General features: G+C 41.2%; 1 protein-coding gene across 1 annotated transcript; it reads left to right on the top strand.

Annotated features, from left to right (window-relative positions):
• The first annotated feature begins 2,857 nt into the window (after positions 1-2,857).
• On the top strand, positions 2,858-11,872 carry LOC139208410 (zinc finger protein 654-like). The gene is made up of 12 exons (XM_070838082.1): positions 2,858-2,983; positions 4,517-4,662; positions 4,832-4,913; positions 5,191-5,326; positions 5,729-5,931; positions 6,341-6,477; positions 6,759-6,900; positions 7,266-7,550; positions 7,648-8,823; positions 9,177-9,967; positions 10,466-11,541; positions 11,646-11,872. The coding sequence occupies exons 1-12, from the start codon at positions 2,858-2,860 to the stop codon at positions 11,648-11,650; spliced, it is 4,305 nt and encodes a 1,434-aa protein (XP_070694183.1). The 3' UTR covers positions 11,651-11,872.
• The last annotated feature ends 1,840 nt before the right edge of the window (positions 11,873-13,712 follow it).

Below are 13,712 nucleotides of genomic sequence, written 5' to 3'. Positions count from 1 at the left end.
ATTTTTTTTAATAACGCTGAACCTCACATACCATTTTTAATGATTAACAGTAGGATATATTCTATGATCTAGGACCAAATCATAGCCAACCATTAATAACTCATTCTGAATTAGATATTGAGGACCAATATAAAAACTGGGCTTGTTTGAACTTTCACCAGAAATAGTTGATGTTTGGAGAAGGCTTGGAGTTACAGGTTCTGTAAGACACTGCCACTTTAATTGATGTTTTTGCACAACCTTTCATGTTCCTTCCAGTTATTTCTTACAGTATTTATTTATGTATTTATCCTGGCACCCTGTCCCATCTCAGTCCCATGCCATAGTTAGCATCAGTTTAATGAATATGAGAACACTCATTACATTAATCTAAATAAGTACAGCACTTGGAATAGAACTACTATTTCTTTACTGCCCCCGAGAGGGAACATGATACGTTGATGGAAATATGTGGATGAGTCAAGTGTGAGGGTGTACTGTTTGCTCAAGAGATAATACGAGGTGCGTCATATACTTACATACATCTCTGACAGTATGACCAGTATTTGTGCACTGTTTCTTTCTTTATCTCTCACTGTCTTGATAATCAATAATAAACGGTCAACATGACTGATGTTCCTGTTCCTGTTCTTCTCTGAGTTCATGATAGTTTTCTGAGTGAAGATTTGGTAAGTGAGCGATATGAGTGCAGTAACTCTATGTACATCCACGTGTGTGAAATGAATGGCAGCATGAATGACAGGAAATAAAACTTCCTGATAATTTCTATGTGTGAAAGAATGTTGATTTGATATATTATACTACAGCCACTTCAGTCTGCTGACTGTGAAATATGAATAGACAAGATATTTTTCATATTCTGATGTGATGACGCCCCCTTGTGGCTAATAAAAAGACTGCAGAGTTTCCAGAGTTGGCTGTGATAAACTGCATCACTCCCTGTTACAGATACAATAAATAAATAAATAAACAAACAAATAAATGACTAATAAATAAAAAGACTAAAAAGAACATAGGCTACTTCATGGCAACTACACAATACAGTTTGCTTGTAACAAAAAACGCACACACACACAAGTAAACATCAAATCATATCTAAATGCTTAATTTACTCAAGCCCATATGTGACAGCGAAGCTTTTCTGATGCCTTCAAATCTTGTAGCCTTCATTAAGACAGTTCTTTTTCCTCTCCGTCATCAAACTTATTGTTATGAGGATCATGTTCAAATGCTGCTTTCTGTTTTTTCCGTCAGTCTGTAATTCCTAGACTAAGCAGGTTCCTTACTTTGATACACATGTTGTGACCAGTCACTTCAGTTTTATCAGTCGGTCAGGTTTTTCACCAAGGAAGTGTATATAAGTGGAAGTTCATGCTATCCCTCCATTAAGGCAGCCCATTCAGGAAAACCGTACAATCGGAGGAAGAAAACAAGGAACAAGAAAGAAAACCGGGGCTCCCCACTCTTTTCAGCCATGTTCACTGGACAAATGACAACCACAGAGAGACAGACCACTACCTGGAATAGAGTCTGTGTCTCAGCAGTGTTTTGCATTTGCATTTTGCCCGGTACACCACTAATGATGGCCAAAACTAAAGTACGCAAAACATTTTTGAAACTATAAAACTTATAGCCTATGATAGCAAAGGGTCTATGTCCATGCACACGCAGGTTTCTGAAATGCATTCACAGACCCAGTGGGCCCAAAGCTGTTATGTAAGGGGCTTGCTGCCCTGTCTGTCTCCATATGCACAAACAACTGCAGCAGCATAGCTGGATGCATACGCCCCAGGGAGCATCAGCACAGACACCAGACACAAAGGCAAAGTCTGCTCTCTTTCTCCAGCATGCTGAGGAGAACAGGACACCGCTAGCTCAGTTGTCCATGCTGCTAAAGAACTATTGATGATGTTAGGGTAAAACATTTTTGCCCTTCTCACCAAACAGCTACAAGGTACAATGTGCACAGAGCACAAATGCTCTTTTCTGATGCTAATATTACCAGTAATATTCTAAGTGACAACATTTGAAATTTGCCTTTTAGGTTACAGTGACTCTTTGGAGAGGGCTTTACAAACTAAAGATAAAACGCCTCTTTCACAGATCTGTCACAGAGGGAAAAGCAGTGGTGTACATATTAAAATTAACAATGACTGACTTCCATTTAGCTGTCTAAGTTTCTTAGTCATATTCTGCTGACACTTGAAGAGAACAGAGCCGTTGTTAATGGTATTGCACCTGTGCTTTTCCTACTATGACAAGTCTGTTGTGAAAAAAAAAAAGTCAATATGAATTCAAATATTAACATCTGCAAAATGAGACCTGTCTGTGCACATGGTCTGTGTGTGTGTTGTTGTTTCTGCCCCTTTTCTCTCTCTAAATCTGCTTCTTGTGACAAAACGTCAGTCAACACTCCAGCCTTTTTAGACCCATGAAACGTGGACCTATCCTTCATTCTCAGATCAAAATCGGTACACAACTTATAGTTGAAAATGTGTCATATCAAAAATCCAGTAACAGGCAATACTCATCTAATCAATGTGAAATTAATTTCACAGACAGAAAATTGGTGAAATGACAAAACAAATGTCAACCATTTGTTCTGAAATTTGAACTGTGACCTCATGAATAAATATGAACCAAGTCTGCGCAGTGACTGTCAACAAGTTCATTTGTCAATTGGTTTTATTTTGATTAACCAAGACAGATTTAAGGCAGAGTTAATAATCTTAAAAACATTATTAGTACGGTTGTAATTAAGCGGTTGCCAGGTTGGTAATGTTTTATTGTGGGGGATAAGAGGATGCTCCCTGACAAACCTGGCAACTCTGACTATGCGCTGGATACAGCAGACAGTATGGCGGACAGCGAGAGTGATTTGGAAACAGACGGGCTTGAATTAGCCCTGGATACCTTGTGTAGTAGACACTGTAGCGACCAGTCGTCTCTGAAGAGCAAAGCCTATTGCTCTGAGTTTTGTGAGGTATGTCAGACTCCATTTTGTCACATTGTCTTTCTTGTCGGTGTCTGTTTATTGCAAACGCTACTAGTCTGGCTAGCTAACATTAGCCTCCAGACTAGCTCTATTTATGCAGTCGTGCAGCTGAGACTGGCATAGCCCGTCTGAAACACAGCAGGAATGGTGAACAAAATTTAGATTGATACAAACTCTGCTGCCACCTGGGTAACTTAATGTATTAGCTGTGTTTTTCGAGATATCTACCTATCATATAACAATGCTTAGCTTTATAGCTAGTCACTTAACGCTAAGCTAAGCTAACGTCAGCGGTGTAACATAACGTTTGGTCCTCCGGTGACTTGTGTTTCGCTCAACTATTGATTTTAAGAATTAAGGAAAACACTACATAGCCTGTTTTCAAATGCCAGTATGAGAAGAAAGGCCAGGTTTGGTAAACAGGTAAAGATTTAACTGTAGTCACCAATGGGAAAGCTGATTTTCGCAATCATGCATCGTTATCAGCAGGAACTTAAGTTTAGCTTCACTTGAGGGTTAATATACTTTAAGCTACAAGACTGCGCAATCATTGTTTGTACCACTGTTGAAGTCACGCATTAGTTTGTTTTCAGCCTTGCTCATGAAATAAAATGATAAACATGAATTCCATCATTTATAGCTCACCCCACCTTTTGGAGAAGTCTCTGTTTCCATGGAGATGTCAGTCAGAGGACTAGCATGATAAACTGTAAACATCACAGTATACTGCAGCACACCGCAGTATGGACACTCAGTCATCACAGACTGTGTGTGTGTGTGTGGTCTGACCAATCAGAACTAATGTCCATTACCAATTCATAAAGTTTTAATAATTTAAGATGGAAAACTAACTGCAGTCAGCGTGCAGTAGGATTAAAAAAATGACTTATATTGGATATTGGCTGACATGACAGATATCATCAATATAGTAGCGTTTAAGACATTTAGTACCTATGGAAATAGGTGTAGTAAAAATGTTGTGCTAAAAAAAAAAAAATCATTGCAATGATGTGTAATGGAAATTTATTTCCCCAAGCAGAGCCATTTGGTTATAATCTTAATAATCATCTGTAATAAGATATAATTTCCCTTTATCGTATGGTAGGTCGCCCCTCAATTTATCATGCTGTCCAAGCATTGATGTCGTTAGCGGATTAATCTACAGTAGAGCAGGATGCATTGCAGGCACATGATGTTGTTAATGTGATTAAATGCTATCGAAGTTCCAGTGCGATCTAAGTTAAGTAAGTTAATAACTACAAATTTGTCTCTACAGAAAAACGCCTTCCTCTCTGTACTTACAGGTGGCATGCTCAAGAAACAAACCATGTCTGTATGGGCCGAATTTTTGAAATCAAATGCTAAGCTGGCAAATAATAATTAAAAACAATAAGCTAATTTTTTGAAGTAAATGAAGTAATTGGTTGTGAGTCCCTGTAAGAGTAACTATTATTGTATTGAAGTTACCAAATATTTGAATGTTTTTGTGGTGTTGTATGTTTCTGTCTTCTTCCTGCACAGTTGGTTGAGGAGTACACGGGGCAATGGCAGGTTCCTCTCCCTCAGCTGAAGGTGCTGCGGACGGCACTCTGCAGTTTCACCAAAGCCACTGTTGCCTTCCCTGATGACTGTCAGCACATCCACTTTGTTCTCAGCAGTCTGGCCTTGTAAGCAGCTTGTAACTTTGAACTAAAAAATGTTGTTGATGAATGTGTGGAAATGATTTAGTGGAAATGCATTTAAATAACTAACTTTAATGTCCCATCTCTCATTGTCTTACAGCCATACTGCACTGGTTTTTCTTTGTAACTAAATGTTCTTTTCAATGTCTTGCAGGAGCTTCTTTGAACTGATGCTGTTTTTCAGCAAAGAAGAATTTGTGGAAGAGCCTTTAAAAGACATCCTGGATTCCTTTCAGGTGACAAAAACTGACTCACTGTCTCAATCATTAGTGTTCCTATTCGCACAACACACAAGACTGCTATTAGTTAACTATGAATGTAAAGTAAAAGTTATCAGCACCAAGCCGAAACCAGTACAGCACAGCAAGTTTTACTCCACCTTTCTATGATCAAAGTAAAAACTTCTTCAGTGTTTGCTACTCCTACTCTACCCTTTGTCATTTCAGTTGTTGCAGTAGAAATGTCATTATGTTGTGAATATGAAATGAACCAGTTTTTCTCCACTCTTTGTAGGAGTGCCACTCTCAGCTCCTGAGGCACAGGAACATCTACCTTCAGCATGTTAAGCAGATCATCAAAGCAGGAGGCCCATGGGAGAATCCACGGCTGCAACGAATCCTGAAGGAGGCAGACTTGCCTCCAAAAGAGGGTGGGCTCATGACCATATTTAATAACTGTTAAGGCATACGTACGTACAGAAAGCACAACATTGCCAAGTGGGTGACCCAACTCTGATGTTGTGTCGTCTACAAATGTAATTAGTATAATGAGAGATATAATGAGAGGAGCAGTGAGAGTTTTTTATGGCATACACTGACCTAAAGTACACAAACATGACTCCAGCATTGGAGCCCCAAGTGCAGGGTGATAGGATATACTTTAGGCTCTGGTTGCTGCACTTTCAGCAGTTTCAGGATGATGTGGTTGTTTTTTTTGCTGTTTTACTGTTTCTTTTATTTGTTCTTGTTTGTTTTGCACACAACCGCTGAGTGGTGACCTCTCTTAGCTCCCATATTATATACATTAACTCATGTAATTCCCTCCTATGCAGTTGATGACTACTTGAGCTCAGAGTTGGCAGTATTCTTTGAGCTGCGGGTTCGCTATCTTCAGGCCTGTGAACGAATACAAGAGGCCAAGGCCCTGGCTAAAAGCTGCCTGGAAAATCATGAGACGGGAAAGCATCTGTACTTCCATCAGGCCTACCTGACCTGCCTTTACAAGGCCTCACTGCATGAACACCTTCACAAGGAGGTAAGAGGCAAAAAGTGGAAAGATAAGTGGGAAGTGAGGATAGGAGGCATTGTGGGGATGTGTAGATGAATAAGTTTGCTGCTTCATATAGCAGAGATGGAGTCAATGGAAAGAATGATACTAAAAAACAAAAAACAGACATAGTTTCAAAATGAGAAACAGAAAAAATGCATTCCATGCTTTCTCTGAAGAGTTGTTATGACTATGATAAATTAATAGTCAAATACATTAATCAACCAAAGTGAAACTCACCAAAACTCATTATTAAAATGCTGTATTAAATTATGGAGAGTGGACACTGTAATTGGAGCAGCCGTTTGAACCGATGATTCTCGTATTCAGGTGTCCCCAGTTGATTGTAATGCATTTTGACTTTCTTTGTTTGTGTGCTTCATGTCTTCTTTGTCAGATGGCAGAAATAGATGGCCGCGATGCAGTGGAAATCATCTGCAACACAGAGAGTGTTGAAAAAGATGAGCTCCTGTTGTCGCTGTGCAAAGCTTTCCTTACACAACAGCTACACAATGGAGACATGTACTATATCTGGTAAGATATCAGACATGTACATCACACTCATTTTACACCACACTGTCCTCCTTGGTGTTAACGCTGTTGATGTTGCTTTCAGATTCTGTAAATCACCCAATGTTTGCTCACTATGTGTGTGATGATCGTGTAGTAAGGGGACTTGTTGGCAGGATACACAGTTTGATTTTCTATATTCATTCAGCACCCTGTTTACTAACTCAGGGAAGTAGAACAGTTGTTGCTTGATTAACATATAACTGAGCTAAATGTCCTGAATTGTCATCCGCTTTCTCCTTCAGGGACCTGGTGTTCATCTGGAGCAGGTTGCATCTGAGGGCACATCCGTCCAGACAGGGCTTCTTGGCTGAGTGCTTGCAGTTGGCTTCCTCTGCTACTAACGTCAGAGCCATCTTCCCCTTCATCAAACTCGCCAACACAGAGGTTCGACTGACACCACATCATCATCTCTGTCCGTGTTGCATTCCTGAGGCCAAAAGACAAGAAAATGTTGTGCACATAATCTGAAGCACACCTGAGGAAGATTTATGTCAGATAAAAATATCCTTCACTCATCACTCATCACCCTCTGATGAGCCTCCAGATGACACAGAGAGTGTAGAAGACAGAATGTAGACAAAAATGACTATCTTCTTTTTAAATATTACTAAATATGTCACTCCCCCATGTTAAGCAGATAAAAAGTATACAGTGCAGATACAGAGTTTTTCATCTTAGCCCTTGTCATTTGATTATCCTACTTAACATTTTATCTTGTTTTAATCACTAGTGTGTGTGTTTTCTGACAGCTGGGGGGTGAAGGAGTTCAGGTCTGTGTGGAGCTTTGCGCCAGGGCCTTGCAGCTGAGTTACATGCAGGCTGACAGTGAAACCTGCTCCCTTGTCTGCAAGACCATTGCCTTCCTGCTGCCTCATGACCTAGAGATCTGTCGAGCGTGCGCCCTGCTGGTCTTCTGCCAGGAACGCAGCCTGGAAGCTTACAGAACTGTCTGCCTGCTTTACATGCATCCAGACCAGGAGCCACATCCCCACAACAGCCCTGTGCGGACCAGTGTTCGCTTCCATATTCTACAGGTCGGTGAGGGTGAAGAGGGAAATACATTATGTAATATAATAATATACTGGATATATTATTAATTATTCCTAACGTTTTGTCATCTTTGTTTCCCAGATGCTCAAGGATCGCCTGTGTTTTGACCCTGAGTTTTGGAACCTCCTGACCCTCAGGACCTATTGCTTGGAGTTGATGAGCGACAAGGTCATGAAGGCTGCGGTTCTCAGTGAGATGAAGGAGGAAGAGGAGAAGGAATCCAGTGAAGAACTGCTAATAAGTAATTGCACGAATGACTCGTGCACTCAAGGTTTAAGCTCCTGCCAGTGCACTGAAGCTCCATTTGTGAATCATGGAGGAGAGGAGACTAAGGATGGAAAGGGAGAAGTTCGTGCTGCCCCATCAAATAATGCTCTTGTGAAGAGGAGAAAATGGGGGACAAGGTTGCGCAGGAGAAAACAATCCAAATCTGATGATGAGGCAGACATTGGTGATGATCCGGAGATCAAATACAATCTCAAATCGACCTCTTTAGGCAATAAGCCTGTGTACTCACTAAGGCGCAATCACACTAACATGGACAATTCTGCTTCTGCAAAACTGCCTCTAAACCGCAAGAGAGAATATTTGTCTAGATGTGTGAAGAGCCAAATTTTGAAAAGGAAAGGTCGGAAGAAACGATGGTTGCAGGGTCTTCCAAGGACAGAGCAGGTGCAGACAGTTAAAGAGAAGAAGGTCAAAGTTAAAGGCAAAAAAAAGGGATGGAAGCCTTTATCGAAAGTGGAACTCTCCTACCCTGAGAATGAAATATCCCTCACAGACGAGGAGTCTGGATTTGAGGAGATAACTGACACAGAAGACAAAGAGCAGGACATGCCTCACCTGGAGAATGAACTTGAACAGAACGGTGAACGGAAAGAGAATCAATATGAGCAGATGGATGATCTTGAGAAGGAAAATGGACTTGAGAAACATGCAGACTTGGTCTGTAGCAGCGGTCTCAGTGAACAGAACCAAGAGGAATCTCAAACACATTCTGGCTCCAAGCTCTGCGAAGGTCCTCCCTGGGAGCCTCAAGCTGCTGTTCCTGCTGTTGAAGCTGATCCTGAGCTTGACGGTCCCCCCCTAGAGTTACTGGATTGTCCAATAGAACTGTTACACAGCTACTCTCTTAAATCCAAAAAGCCAGACAGTGAGAAACTTCAGCCTCCAGAATCCTCAGCATCAGATGAGCTTAATGGCAACACAGAGCAGGAGCCCCAACCCACAGTGGAAACAGGAGTGTCAAGCACAGAGGTCAGTTGCTTGTCTGTAATTACCCTCTCAGGAATGTCATCATGTAGCCTCATAATTCATGGGTACATTTATCTTTATCTTTATCTTGTCTTGTAAGATGATGCATTAGCAGGATCTTGCTTTGAATAAATTATACTGCAGTGGAATGTTTACACATGCTTTACTCATAGCACTACTACTACTACACTCACTGCATAGTCTATACTGACATGCTCAGATACAGCATGTTGATAAAGAAAGTAGACATGAGGGGGTTCAAGTGCTTTTTGTTTGGAATTTTATTTGATATTGTGCTTAATGTTTCTGTTGAACTCGTAGCACTGACTTCACTGTTTTTAATGTCATCTCTGCAGGTGACGGCCAAGAGAACGTGGAAGGATAGAGTACTCCGTACTCAGCAATATGCCCACTTGACATACCACTGCAACTTCTGTCGCAAAGACTATAAAGGCTTGAATGTTATGAGGCATGCTCTCTCACATCTGAAGAGTAGGAAACTAAGATGTGTACTCTGTGGAAAACGCTTTAAACAGCTCCCCTTTGCCAAAAAGCACATTCTGGACCACATTGATGAGATGTGCAAGCAGAAACCCCCTGAAAAGGAGGCAATCGTTGAGGACACTGTAGCTGCTAATGGAATAGTAGATGATGCAAAAAATCAGAGCCAGCCTCAGGTTGAGAATCAGACTTTGATTTCCGACGAGGAAACTGCCGAACAGAGACAAGGAGGCAAAACTAAAGTGTCAAGCCTCAGGAGGGAAGATCGAATCATCAGGAACCTCCGCACTCTCATCAAAAAGACATCTGTGCTTCACAAAAAGTGCAAGAACCCTGACGCAAATATTTTCAAGCAGGCAGACTTCAAGGACGAGCAGGTGGTCATTAAAGATGGCCTGGTAGTTGTAAGAGATCCATCTGTGATGGAGAAGGAGGCAGACGAAGGGGGGGAGGAGAGGCCAGCAGGACAAAATGGCTACGGCGTGGACATCACGTATCACTTGTGCCCCTCGGACTCCTGTGATAGAGTGTTCCTGAGGATCAGCACCACACTAACAAAGCACGCCATCAAATGCCATATTAACGAAGACAAGGTGCTAGAGAAGACTTTTGTCTGGGCCAAGCACAAGTGCACCCTCTGCCTCAGGTAACGCACCCAGTACATCTGCTATCACAGACTTCTTAATGTAGAGTTTCATGTGATCATCTTCGCACGTTTAAACACTCTACTATGTAAAAAAGTATTTGACTATTGAAAAGTTGGACATGACAGCTTCCATTGTATTAACATGTGGTACAGCTCGCCACATTAGTGCCCGTTTCCCATTTCTACATCTAATGCACAGAACAGCTGTAAATACATCAACAATGCATAACTTTCCTTATGAGCAAATGCATGTCGGAAGGAGGGTGATGAGGATGATAAATAAAGGTTTTGGTGTTTTATTGGATTCTTGAGTTTTAAAGGCCAGTTTAACCAGTGGTTGACATTTGTAAATTGGCAAATTCAAACTCGCACAATGCAAATACAGGATCATGACCAACATGTGTCTGAGGGTTTCAAAGAAGGCTGTTATTATTCTTGCTCAAGATTCTTTACTGCAAACGAAGTTCTGAAGAACTTATTGTGCTTTGCTCCCAACAGGCAGATACAGTTTCTCCAGCATTACAAGGACCACATGAAGCGTCACGATACTCCTCTCCAGCACTTCTGCTACCATCTGGAGTGTAACCAGCGCTTTTTGACACAGCAGGAATTAAAGGACCACATCAAAACACACCAGCCATTCAGACCTCAATGCCCATTCACAGACTGTGAGAAGCTATTCTCGAGCCTCCAAGGTCTCTATGACCACGAATGGAGACACTACATTCCAGCACCTCAGAGAGAGGAGCTGGAGTTGGGACCCAGCAGACAGAAGAAGCAAAATGATGAAGCTCCATGGAAGCAGAGAGTGAAAGTTGAGGAGATATGGCTGCAGAGTAAAAAGGGGCAGAGGGAGAGCCTCGCCCCTGATCATGTTGAGGCCCCTAATCTTGACAATGTCAACAAAATGAACAAAACTGGAGATCTGCCTTGTGAAGTAAATGTCTCAGACAGCAGTCAAGACCTGTCTAAATCTGATAACTGCTCAGAGAAAACGGTCAGTAATGAGTCCACTGACGACAGCAAATCTGCCATCAATGGATACGAGGATGAGACAAGTAACCAAATTCCGATCTCCACCTCTCAAACCGGTGCTGCTGCAGCAACCCCAAGTAAGAGCAGTCGAAAGAGAACGCCCGTCGAGTGGGACCCCTTGAATGTCCGAGACCTTGAGGATTTGTCCACTATGTCTGAGGGAGTCCAGCAGAAACTGGGAGAGCCGCACATCACGGAGCACAAAACCTTCAAACCAGAGGATCCTTCCTATGCGACTTTTGTCAAAGCCCCCTTCATCCGACCGCCACCCTCCACCTACCTGGATGAATCTCTGCTTTCAATGCGCAAGAGGAGGTCGACTGAAGAGGCTTCTCCGCGGAAAAATGTTTACTCGAGCAGCAAGAAGAAGAAGGACCCTGTCCCAGAAAAGGAGCAGCATATGAAGAACGGCCCCGAGGAGAAGGTCAGGCATCGCTGTGACCGTTGTCTTTCCTCCTTCAGCAGCTTAGAAGAATTAAGCAAACACAAAGCCCTTAACACCTGCTCAGCACTCTTTGGCTTCGACTCTGACGATGAAAGTAAGTATATGCTTGCGTTACTGATTCTAAAGTAAAGAGTATTTCTAACCACTTGAACCACTGGATAATCTATTTGTCTTTTTTTTTTTTTAAATCATTTTTAGGTTAGTGGTAGGTGATGAGGAGCTGTGACTGGAGTGTCCGTTGACTCAGGGCAAGCGCTCAAGATAAAGGAACACTGGAACCCTCTCTTCATACTCGGATACAGCACTATTTAAAGTTTGGATACCAGTTTGTAAACAAAGGGGAAGTATGTGCCAAAATTGTTCTTTGGAGGATTTTTTGTCTCTTAATTGATAGAACATTTTGAAGCAATAATTTTGACAGGTAAAACTAGCAACAATTTTTTCCCCCTCAAAGATCATCAGCTTGCACATCGTCAAGTCTCGGATATACTAAACCAAATTGTGATAAATTTGTTCATTTTCTTCTTATATGATATGGTGATATTTATTCACATTGGTTAGAAAAAGACAAATTTGGGTGGGGGTGTCCCACCTTACCGCAGTGGCCCAGGTTTGAATCCAGCCTGGGCCCTTTGCTGCATGCCGTCCCTTCTCTCTTCCTCCACTGAATCTATAGTCATATCACGTAAAGCACAAACTGCTGAAAGAATAACCTTTAAAAACAAATTTAGTTTTTTCAGTAAATCTAAAAGAAATGTTGAAAAAGGACCGGGAACTGAGAAACCAAATATGGCCCAAGACAACCTCCCTGGAATCAAAACAACAAAAAACAAACACTTACAAATACTTTTCCTGTTTTAGGCCACAGAATACCAGTGTTTTAATGACAAAGCTTTGGCGCTGTGCTTATATTCTAGTAACACAGTGCTAAATGTTACTTTCAGGAAAACGGTTGCATTTCTAAAATGTCATTATAGTTTTCACTACATTTAAATGGGTGTATTTGGCACCATTCAGTGAGTCACAACTTTAATCTATCAGACACACAAAGCCATGGAGCCCCCCCGCAGCCCTTTTGGCAAACTGGTATCCCTGTTAAAACGTGGTATAACTACAACAATGAACGACTTGTGTAGCAGCCATTCTTACACTATGAAGTACAGGTCCATTTGGGTCATAAATTGAAGCCTTTAAAAGTCAGGTTAGGTGAACTTGAATGGATGTATTTTTATTTTACACCCGTTTTAAGGCTCATCATTTGTACAAATATAGACAAATAAAAGCATTTTTAAAGGACAATATTTTGTCACTCTTAATACGATATTTGGAAAGAAATTGGTTTGCATTAAGGATCTGGCTTTGGGTAGTTTTTTTCCACATGCCTCTCTGGCAGAGCTCGGTGTCCCATGATGCTCTGAGTGACTTCCTGCACCTCTGACTCCCTCACCTGTGGTGTTCAAAATGGTGTTGAGAAACATCATGAATGGCTTCAGCTTATGATTACAAAGTCCTGTCCCTGTTTTATCCTGAGACTATGACACATGCAGCGTATCAGTGTTTGCAACTGTATGAAGTATTGTGAAAATGTTAATTGGTGGAGGGATGAGCTCACGTTTAATTATTGTCGTCTTCCAAATGAGTTCTGCACCACCGGTCTTTATAGAGAGAAAAGTGTCATTACAACAACAGTGGACATGTGGTGACTGTGTCTCCTTTCCACACCTCTATACTGTTAAGATGTGTTTTCAGCATGATTTGTTTGGGCTGCTAGGTAAGCAGGAGTGCCAAGATTGGGTTTGCCTTTGTTAACTAGTCTTCTGGTCATGGTATGACAACAGGAGTCATGTGACCAAAATGTTTGAAACCACGTAAATCCGCCTTCATACTGTCACACAATTCTTCTGTACAGTATATGAATTATTCACACTTTTATTAGTGCCAAGACCGAGTCAGTGTTAGACTGTAGGTGAAGATAAACATGAAAATCAGTAATACAATACACCTTTGCTTTCAATCTAAAGTTTTCAACTCCATGACCAACCATTTCATTGTGTACAATATTTCAGATTGGTGGTTTGCTATGTATATACTTTTGAGATGGTTGATCTGTTTAATAACTTTTTGATGTAACATTTTTATGGAACTGTGCAGTTAAACCTGCTTATTTATATGTACAAATGTTAATAGATTTGATTTGTAAAGGTAATGATTCCCCATCTATTTTTCTTAAAGAAAGTGATTAATTTGTTTGAATAAACAAATGAA

This window comes from Pempheris klunzingeri, chromosome 10 (assembly GCF_042242105.1).
Source record: "Pempheris klunzingeri isolate RE-2024b chromosome 10, fPemKlu1.hap1, whole genome shotgun sequence".
Taxonomy (NCBI): Eukaryota; Metazoa; Chordata; class Actinopteri; order Acropomatiformes; family Pempheridae; genus Pempheris; species Pempheris klunzingeri.
The sequence above is the reverse complement of the archived record's forward strand: the minus strand, read 5'-3'. Positions and strand labels throughout refer to the sequence as shown.